We start from the raw sequence: 10,933 nt of genomic DNA, 5'->3' as shown, positions 1-10,933 counted from the left end.
TGGAACAATTGCGGAAGGAAATTTGCAGGTTAAAGCGGATGACGATAAAACAACTCGCCGATACTATATACTGTGTTGTTGGAAGTGGTCATTAATAGGAAACAGAGTTGAAAATCCTGTATTTACTCCGTCAGTCATCGGTATTGAGTTTCGGATCAGGTTCTATTACACGGCATTCGCAATAATCGTGATATTTGATAATATTTTCTTGAAATTTTGTGAGTTTTCGTATTTTTGGTTGAATTTTTGGGTTTTTTCGGATATGCATGCTTACCTTTTTCTTATTTTTAACTTCACTAACTGAAGTTTTTGGTTCAATACAAATTTATTTCTTTATTCTGTTCGTTAGTTGATTCATTAGGTTTTTCGTAGATAAAAAAAAAGATAAAAATGGCACAATCAGTTCTTACTTACGACGAAGCAAGTACTCGTTTGATGAAATGGTATGAGAGTCGAAGAATGGAAGAAGAACTCGATTATGTGTTAACGGCAAGATGCGTTATTATTACCAGAGACATGAATCTCGCCCGTAGACGGAAGTTTTTGAGAGATCGCTTGAAGGCGGAGGGGGAAGGGAATAACGAAATTTCCATGTTCCTTCCAGCCGATCCCACGAACGACCTTACTGAATGTTCGAGTCTATGTACGAATCTAATTACCATGGTAGATTTAGAGCAGGATGAGGAGAAGCAACACGTTTTGCATCACCGATTAGTACACTACGGGGCGAAAATAGTTCGGTTACTAACAAACTCCAGAAGTTCACCTAACCTCCACAGTGGGATACAAAGCTTGCTAGTAAAAATTGTCGGAGTGTTGGATCAGTTTTTAGGTCAACAAGACGATGTTCAAACACCGGAGGATGTTCAGAATCCATCTCCTTCCGCAGTAGCGATTGACGAAGTTAACTTGAGTGGAGACGAAAGAGACGAAATAAATCAACAGAACATTAGCAGACAGATAACGAATCAGCCAATGGTTAAGAGGAAAAACGATTTCGATTGGATCCGTTCACTACATGCAAGGATCTACGAAATTGAAAAAGAGTTAGCAAAACGGAAGGAAGTTAGGAACATTGCTGTTCAAACTGACTGTACCTCTTCTTCTTTACATAATCCATTTGATTCTTGTAGTCCCAGTCAGAATTTTCCACCTTTCAATCTAACTGAAGGATTTTTTTATCCTAGAAATGAGCCAAAGCTTCATCCATTTGATCGATATTCACTTCATCCATTTGTATCTCGCACTCAGAACACCGCCACTGCGGGTGCTTCGGTGCCCAATCCGCAACCTGTTCATAATAGCGTACCTATTTCGTATTTTTCACCTTATCAATCACGTCATACTTTACCGGTATCCAAAAGGAATATCACAAAGTACAGTTGAAGTGATCAAGGTTTAGGACTGAACGAATTCCTAGAATTAGTTCAAGCCCTATCACTTGCCGAACATGTATCCGATCGGGAATTGTTCGAATCTGCTATACATCTCTTCACGGGATCAGCCCTGAAGTGGTATATGACGCAACGATCAACCGGACGGTTGATGAATTGGGAGCATCTAGTGTTCGAATTACGTCGTACTTATATGCACCCGGACCTAGATGCGTTGATCAAAATGAAGATCTATCAGCGGAGACAGCAGAAACAAGAATCGTTTCACGAATACTATTTTGAAATGGAAAAGTTATTCAGAACGATGTGCATACAGATTCCAGACCACGAGAAGGTCCAAAATTTGCAGCAAAACATGAGAGTCGACTACAAAAGGCAAATGACTTTCATTCCGATCGTTAGCCTCGAAACACTTGTGGCAGCGGGTCAGAAGCTAGGCGCACTGAATCTCTCAGCATATAACAAGATATTCGGAAAACATTCGCTATCCAACTCTTGACGAGTAAAGTTCAGTTTCGTTATTGTGCGTTGCCACTTTTACTATTGTGCGATTGGTATAGTGTACGAGTGAAGGTCATTGCTGTCCGCTTTCGAATTGACCTTTTGTGAAGTGGAACAAAGGAAGCATCGCTCTTGCAGCTTGCAGCACTTGGCGGCTGTTGAACATTGGCATAACGGGATCGCCATCGTGTGGCTGTCGTTAACGGGAATTATCATCACGTGACCGTGTGAGCTATTCTTGCGCTATTGTGTTGATCCATAGCGCGTAGCCTCTGTCTCTCCCTGGTTAGGGCAGTAGAGCGCAGTATCGGAACAACTTTTATATTAAGGTACACATATTTAATATTAATATTATTGTTCAACTCATATGTTCATTGCTTAATATTATCATCATAATTTTTTGTTTGTTTGTTTTGTTATTTTTTTTTTTGAGATTATTGTTAAAATCAATAATAGATTAGAAATAAGACAAAATTTTTTGTAAAATGGAGAATAGTGGAGGATCTCCAGAGATGGAGATCTCCGATAATGAATCCCATTCAAGATCTGGGAAAAAACATAAACGGATCCCTCAAAAAGATGATAATTCTTCTGGGGACGAATCGGCTCATCCTTCCAAGCCCCCCTCTAAGAAAATAGCAAGCCTCCCTTCTGAACCCACTGTTACTTCCACTCCCCCTCTCCCATCATCGATTTCGCTTCCCCCTTCTGATGTTTCCGATCCAACCCAATCCTCGTCCTCGTCCTCGTCCTCGTCTTCTCCCTCTGTTGTCTCCGCTCCACGTGTCAGAGTTTATCCAGAAGATGCACCTGGAACTGGCCCTTGGGTTGTTTTCCTCCGGCCAAAACCAAAAGGAAAAAGCCTTAACGTGATTCAGATCATGAAAGATCTGGCCAGATACACTTCTGTATCTGAAATTCGCAGGGTTAGACCGAAGAAATTGCGGGTTGTCGTGAATGAACGGAAATACGCAAACGAGATTGTTGCTGACCAACACTTCACTCTCGAATATAGAACATTTATACCCTCCCATAACGTAGAAATTGAGGGGGTAATAACTGAAACGGGTCTGACGAGCGAACAAATAAAAAAAGAAGGAAAAGGCAAGTTCAAGAAGCTTCCCTCAATGGAAGTAAAGATCTTGGACTGTCGCCAACTCGGGAAACTCTCCCATGATGGGGACCAAACTAAATTTACGCCGTCAGACTCGTTTCGAGTCACCTTTGCTGGTGCCGCCCTCCCTGACTACGTTATGGTGGACAAATTGAGACTACCTGTGCGACTCTTCGTGCCAAAGCCCATGACTTGCAACAAATGCAAGTCAGTGGGTCACACTTCAGATTATTGTGCCAACAAGGAGCGCTGTGCCACTAGCGGAGAGCAACATGAGGGGAAATCCTGCAGTGCGACTGAGCATAAGTGTCCATATTGCGGAGGATCCCCACACGCGCTCTCAGCTTGTGAAACTTACAAGAGTCGCTGGGAGAAACAGAAGCGCTCTTTAAAGGAACGCTCGAAGCGCACTTTTGCGGATATTTTAAAGGGCGCTTCTCCACTGGCCCAACAACAACAACAACCAATCTCAACACACAATATCTTTTCCACGTTGCCAGTTGATGAAATGGAAGCGGACACAGCTAGCGGGGGCACACCGTTTATTTTCAAAGGGAATCCCCGGCGCAAAAATGTGACCACTCCCGAAGTTCAAGAACAAGTCCCCCCGGTGATACCCCCAGTTAGCTTGCCTAAAAAACCGAGTGCAGCGGACAAGCAAAATCAGGCTCCTCCTGGCTTCCGTGGGAATAGTTCACCTTCGAACGACCCAGCACTCGAGGGGACATCAAAAACCCCAACTGTCCCTGTTTTTCCGTCCAGCTCAACTTCCCAATCGGGATTTATAAAGTTGTCTGACCTTTTGGATCAAATATTCAAGTGTTTTAATGTTTCCGACTCCATCAGAACCCTTGTCATCTCAATGCTTCCAGTATTAAAGACAATTTTACAGCAATTGATGCAAACATGGCCCCTCCTTGCAATGATTATCTCTCTTGATGTCTAATTTAGATAGAGAGGTCGGAGATATCACTGTTTTTCAGTGGAATTGTCGTAGTCTTATCCCTAAATTGAATACATTCAAATTTTTAATTCATAACTTCAATTGTGATGTTTTTGCTCTGTCCGAAACTTGGCTTTCTTCGCGAGATGATATCTCTTTCCACGATTTTAATATTATACGCTTGGACCGTGATGATAGATACGGAGGGGTGCTTTTGGGGATCAATAAGTGCCACTCATTTTTTCGAATTGACCTTCCACCTATTGGAGGGATCGAAGCTGTTGCTTGTCATGCAAACATCAGAGGAAAAGACCTCTGTATTGTCAGCTTGTATTGGCCTCCGAGAGCTGCGGTTAGCCGCAAACAACTTGATGACATGTGCTCACTCCTTCCTGAGCCACGATTGATCTTGGGAGACTTCAACTCTCATGGAACTGCCTGGGGGGAACAGTACGACGACAATCGTTCATTGTTGATATATGACCTTTGTAACAACTTCAATATGACCGTTTTGAACACTGGGGAAACAACACGTGTGCCTAAACCTCCTTTTAACCCAAGTGCTCTTGACCTCTCGCTTTGCTCGAATTCACTATCGTTAGATTGCAAGTGGAATGTAATCCAGGACCCCAACGGTAGTGATCACTTGCCAATCAAAATTTCCATCACCATTGGGTCGAATTCTTCTGAATCTATAAACATGGCATATGACCTCACAAGACACATTGACTGGAAAAAATATACGGACGCGATTGCTCTAGCCATCAATTCCAGAGATGGTTTACCTCCATTGGAGGAGTATAACTTCCTTTCTCGTTTGATCTATGACAGCGCGGTTCGCGCTCAAACGAAACCCATCCCAGGTTCCACTATTCGTCGAAGGCCTCCCAATCTATGGTGGGATAGCATATGTTCCAAGCTTTATGTAGAAAAATCGAATGCATTTAAAGCTTTTCGGAAACGTGGAACCCCTGAAAATTTTCAGACGTATTTGGACCTTGAAAATCAATTTAAAAACTTGATCAAAGGGAAAAAACGTGCTTATTGGCGAAATTTCGTGGGTGGTTTATCACGAGAAACGTCAATGAAAAAATTATGGAAAGTGGCTCGAAACATGAGAAATCGCTCTTCAACGAATGAAAGCGAAGAATATTCACATCGATGGATTTTGAATTTTGCACGGAAGGTTTGTCCTGATTCCGCTCCTGTGCAAAAAATTGTTCGAGATATACCACAAGATAGGTGCGATCTTGATTCCAAGTTTTCGATGGTAGAATTCTCTCTTGCTCTCCTTTCATGTAACAATTCTGCTCCGGGATCGGATAGAATTAAGTTCAACTTGCTGAAAAATCTCCCTGATGTGGCGGAACATCGCTTGTTGAACTTATTCAATCGGTTTCTGGAGCATAATATTGTTCCAGATGATTGGAGACAAGTACGAGTTATAGCTATTCAAAAACCCGGAAAACCCGCGTCCGACTTCAATTCGTACCGCCCAATAGCAATGCTGTCTTGTATACGGAAATTGTTGGAGAAAATGATCTTGTTTCGCCTTGATCGATGGGTTGAAACGAATGGCCTACTCTCAGATACACAATATGGGTTCCGCAGGGGCAAGGGGACGAATGATTGTCTTGCGTTGCTTTCTTCAGAAATTCAGATGGCTAACGCCGAAAAAAAACAAATGGCTTCAGTATTCTTGGACATAAAGGGGGCCTTTGATTCTGTTTCAATAGAGGTTTTGTCAGACAAATTACACTCTCGGGGTTTGCCGCCTCTATTGAATAATATGTTATATAACTTGCTTTGTGAGAAACATTTGAACTTTTCTCACGGAGATTCGGCAGTAAGTCGGGTCTCTTACATGGGCCTCCCCCAGGGCTCATGTTTAAGCCCCCTTTTGTACAACTTCTATGTAAGCGACATCGACAATTGCCTTACACAAAATTGCAGCCTAAGACAACTTGCAGATGATGGAGTGGTGTCTGTCGTAGGATCTAACGAATCCGACCTGCAAGGACCCTTACAAGATACTTTGAACAATTTTTCAACCTGGGCCATTGGGCTAGGGATCGAATTCTCCACGGAGAAAACAGAGTTGGTGGTTTTTTCTAGGAAGCATAGACCAGCAAAACCAAAGCTTCAACTTTTGGGTAAACCGATCACTCATGCTATGTCATTCAAGTATCTTGGGGTCTGGTTCGACTCCAAATGTACTTGGGGGCCCATATTAGGTATCTGAGTAAAAAATGTCAACAAAGAATAAACTTTCTCCGTACAATTACCGGCACCTGGTGGGGAGCCCATGCCGAAGATCTTATTATGTTGTATCGAACAACTATTCTCTCAGTGATGGAGTATGGCAGTTTCTGTTTTCAATCAGCTGCCAAAACACACCTCATTAAACTCGAGCGAATTCAGTATCTTTGTCTCCGTATTGCGTTGGGATGTATGCCCTCAACGCATACCATGAGTCTCGAGGTTTTGGCAGGTCTACTCCCACTAAAAGATCGCTTCAATTTATTATCTCTTCGGTTCCTCATCCGGTGTAAGGTTATGAATCCATTGGTGATCGGAAATTTTGAGCAATTGATCGAGCTAAATTTTCATTCTGGATTCATGAATTCATATCATGAATTCACCTCTATGCAGGTTGTTCCTTCTTCGTATATTCCCAACCGTGTTTGTTTTCCTGACTACATCAATTCCTCTGTACATTTCGATCTGTTCATGAAGGAGAAAATCCATGAAAATCCAGATTATCTTAGATTGGGGTTCGTTCCTACAATCTTCAATGCAAAGTATGGGCGTATTAATTGTGATAATATATACTTTACTGATGGGTCCTCTATGAATGCGTCCACAGGATTTGGAGTGTTCAACGTATTTTTTAGCACCTCACACAGTCTTCAGAATCCTTGCTCGGTATATATTGCTGAATTGGTAGCGATATACTGGGCGCTGGACAGCGTCGCCTCACGACCTGTTGAACACTATTACATTGTAACGGATAGTCTTAGCTCTGTCGAAGCTATCCGTTCAGTGAGGCCGGAAAAGCACTCGCCGTACTTCCTTGAGAGAATACGAGAAATTTTGAGTGCTTTATCCAGACGCTGTTATGTCATTACCTTTGTCTGGGTCCCTTCACATTGCTCAATTCCGGGTAATGAGAGGGCTGACTCATTGGCAAAGGTAGGTGCAATTGAAGGCGATATTTATCAGCGTCAAATCGCCTTCAATGAATTTTATTCTCTAGTTCGCAAAAATACCATCGCAAACTGGCAACGTAAGTGGAACGAAGATGAATTGGGCCGGTGGTTTCACTCGATTATCCCTAAGGTTAGCCTCAAACCATGGTTCAAAAGTCTAGACTTGAGTCGGGACTTTATCCGCACCTTCTCCCGACTCATGTCCAATCACTGTTCGTTAGATGCACTACTCTTCCGTTTCAATCTTGCCAGCAGCAATCTCTACGTTTGTGGCCAAGGTTATCACGACATCGAGCACGTTGTTTGGTCGTGCGAGGTGTATCTGGTCGCCAGATCGAATTTAGAAAACTCCCTTCGGGCCCGAGGAAGACAGCCCAATGTGCCGGTGAGAGATGTGTTGGCTCGGTTAGACCTTGATTACATGTCCCATATATATGTTTTCCTTAAAGCTATAGATCTTCGTGTGTGATTGTCCCTACATCCTAATACCCTCCTTTCCTTCCTTTGCGGGTAATTCGTCCCCTTGCTATAAATAGTAGAATAAGTTGAAATGTAAATAAACTATAGATATACGAATAGATTTAAGAATTGAGTGCTCATCAACATTGTTACAATTTCCTTATATCCCATCCTTCTCCTAAAAATATGTCACCCTTCTAAACTCGAGTACACCGCGAGTAATCGGTTTTCCACCTTACTAACCATAGATGTAAGAAAATTGTTTCTATATATATATAGTTTTAAAAATATATTTAAGAATTCGGCTCCTTTAAACTTAAGTAACAGAGCCTGTAAAAATAAACGAATTAAAAAAAAAAAAAAGATATTCGGAAATGAGAAGACTGTCCAAGCGATCGACAATCAGGACGCGCCTCGCAGAGACTGTCCGAAACCAGCTCTGTCACCAATACAACAACAACAGAATCGATTTTCAGGTCCATTTAAGGAGCCACAAAGCCAACATAAAAACCAACAAAATTTGTCGAGCCAGTCGAGAAATGCACAACCGACTAATACTGGTGCCTCTCGCGACTCGCAGAAACTGTCTCCAAATTCAAATTCAAACAAACCAAAATCACCAATTGCTGGTCCATCTGGCACTTCTTCTCGTCCTCAACTCACTCTTGAGCAAGTAGTTCAAGGACATAGACCCCCAGGACCCAACACTTGTTTCAATTGTGGGACTCCTGGTCATCATTTGGTAATGTGTCGTCAATTGCGACGTCTTTTCTGTGAAAAATGTGGTTTACATGGTTTTCCTTCTAGCTTTTGTCCGTATTGTATAAAAAACGGACCACGAGCGAGCGAAAATCGCCGTTCGCAGAATTCGGAAGCGTAACTCCACCAACCAACCTTAAAACCCCACCAGTTTTCTGGGAAACCACCACCGAAGACAGTTATTCCCGGACCGAAGAAATATGTAACATAACTTATCCATTTCCAAATGATAATCGTCCTTTTGTGGATGTTAAAATTTATAGCCTTCCTCTTAAAGCTCTTTCGGATAGCGGAAGCAATTTCACTATAATTAGCGAAAGGGTCTTTGCCCGATTAAAGCCTAAGAAGCTTCGCAGTGCACCCAAACACATTTGCTTGAAATCAGCTAGTGGCGATGAACTCCAAATTCTTGGTCAAGTTCACCTACCATTTCGTTTTCTCGATATGATCAAGATTGTTCCGACCCTGGTTATCCAGAATTTATCTCTCGACTGTATATGTGGTATGGATTTCTGGAGAAAGTTTCAGATTCAGCCCACTATACTTCAGAGAGAGTTGTTGCAGGATCCCAGGAACGTAGCAACAATTGATCAACTTACAATCGAAACGATTCTGTCAGATGACGAACGTCAAAAAGTTGAGGAGATAAAACGGCTGTTTCTCCCAGCAAAGGCGGATCAGCTAACTATTACACCACTTGCTGAACATCGCATTGTCATTAATGAGGAGTGGAAAGACAAACCACCGGTTAGACAATTTCCCTATGTAATGTCCCCGAAGACGCAGGAGTTGGTGGCTATAGAGTTGCAGAGATTGTTAAATGTAGGGATAATTGAACGGAGCAGTTCGGACTGGTCGTTGAACTGTGTACCTGTAATCAAGCCTACTAAAGTTAGACTCTGTTTAGACGCGCGCAAAATCAACGAGAGAACTGTGCGTGATGCATACCCTTTGCCCCACCCTGGTCGTATCCTGGGACAGCTTCCCAAAGCGAAATATTTAAGTACAATCGACTTGTCAGAAGCCTTTTTGCAGGTTCCATTGGAACCGAATTCGCGAAAATACACGGCATTCTGTGTGCAGGGCAAAGGGTTGTTCCAGTACACCAGAATGCCTTTCGGTCTAGTAAACAGTCCGGCCATACTGGCCAGATTAATGGACAATGTTCTAGGTCATGGTGTACTGGAGCCGTACGTTTTTGTGTACCTTGACGACATCGTCGTAGTCACGGAAACGTTCGAGCATCACGTGCAGCTTCTCGTTGAAATTGCGCGCCGTCTGAAAGAGGCTAACCTTAGTATAAACTTGGAGAAGTCCCAGTTTGGAGTGAGCGAAATTCCATTCCTAGGTTATCTTCTGGGTACTGATGGTCTTCGAGCGAATCCCGAAAAAATCAGGCCAATCGTCGAATATGAACGACCGACTTCGGTAATCAAGCTCAGAAGATTCCTAGGAATGGCAAATTATTATCGCCGATTTATTCAAAACTTCAGTGGGACAACTTTCGCCCTGACTGACCTGTTACAGACTAAGTCGAAGGTCATTCATTGGAATGATGACGCTGAACTGGCGTTTTGCGAGATCAAGGAGCGTCTTATATCAGCCCCTATTCTCGGGAGTCCAGACTTTTCACGTGAGTTTGTGATTCAAACGGATGCGAGTGATGTGGCGGTTGCTGCCGTGCTAACTCAGCAACAAGAGCACGGAGAACGTGTCATTTCATACTACTCGCATAAGTTGACGACGCCACAGAAGAACTACCACGCAGCAGAGAAAGAAGCTTTGGCAGCAATCCTCGCTATCGATGCTTTCCGTGGTTACATCGAAGGCTATCACTTTACGGTAGTGACCGACTCCTCCGCTCTCACTCACATCCTCACCACTAAATGGAAGGTTGGATCCAGGTGTAGTAGATGGGCGCTTGATCTGCAGCAGTATAATATGACGGTAGTTCACCGCAAAGGCAAGGAGAATGTGGTCCCTGACGCCCTATCGCGGAGCGTTGCTGTGGTTCAAGATGTACCTGAAACATCTTGGTATACTTCCATGCTGCAGAAAGTAGCGGAACGACCGGAAGATTACGTTGATTTTAAAATCGAAAACTCTAGGTTGTACAAATTTGTGACCAGCCAAGACCACCCATATGATTCCCGATTCGAATGGAAGCAGATCCCAAAAGCAGGAGAAATCGCCCAGATTCTGAAGAACTGCCACGATGAAGTATTCCATCCAGGATACGATAAAACACTCGCCCGGGTACGGCAGAGATTTTACTGGCCCCGGATGGCAACTGAAATTCGCCGATTCTGTCAGCAGTGTGCTACCTGCAAAGAAGTCAAAGCAGCTTCGGTACCGGTAGCTCCAGAAATGGGAAAGATGCGCTTAGCCAGTCGTCCATGGCAGATCGTGTCAGTCGATTATATCGGACCCCTCCCCCGCAGTCGGCGCGGAAACCAGCACATATTGGTCGCGACCGACTATTTCTCAAAGTGGGTTATGATACAGCCTGTCAGAAATGTCGCTAGTTCATCCTTGTGTTCCATTCTTAAGGACC

At 43.3% G+C, this 10,933-nt stretch overlaps 1 protein-coding gene across 1 annotated transcript; it reads left to right on the top strand.

The window, feature by feature from the left end:
- Positions 1-390: 390 nt before the first annotated feature.
- On the top strand, positions 391-10,289 carry LOC129766548 (uncharacterized). The gene is made up of 5 exons (XM_055767121.1): positions 391-1,065; positions 7,985-8,362; positions 8,428-8,581; positions 8,657-10,221; positions 10,284-10,289. The coding sequence occupies exons 1-5, from the start codon at positions 391-393 to the stop codon at positions 10,287-10,289; spliced, it is 2,778 nt and encodes a 925-aa protein (XP_055623096.1).
- Positions 10,290-10,933: the final 644 nt, after the last annotated feature.

The sequence above is a fragment of the Toxorhynchites rutilus genome, chromosome 2 (genome assembly GCF_029784135.1).
Source record: "Toxorhynchites rutilus septentrionalis strain SRP chromosome 2, ASM2978413v1, whole genome shotgun sequence".
Lineage (NCBI taxonomy): Eukaryota > Metazoa > Arthropoda > Insecta > Diptera > Culicidae > Toxorhynchites > Toxorhynchites rutilus.
This window is presented reverse-complemented; position numbering and strand designations above follow the sequence as displayed.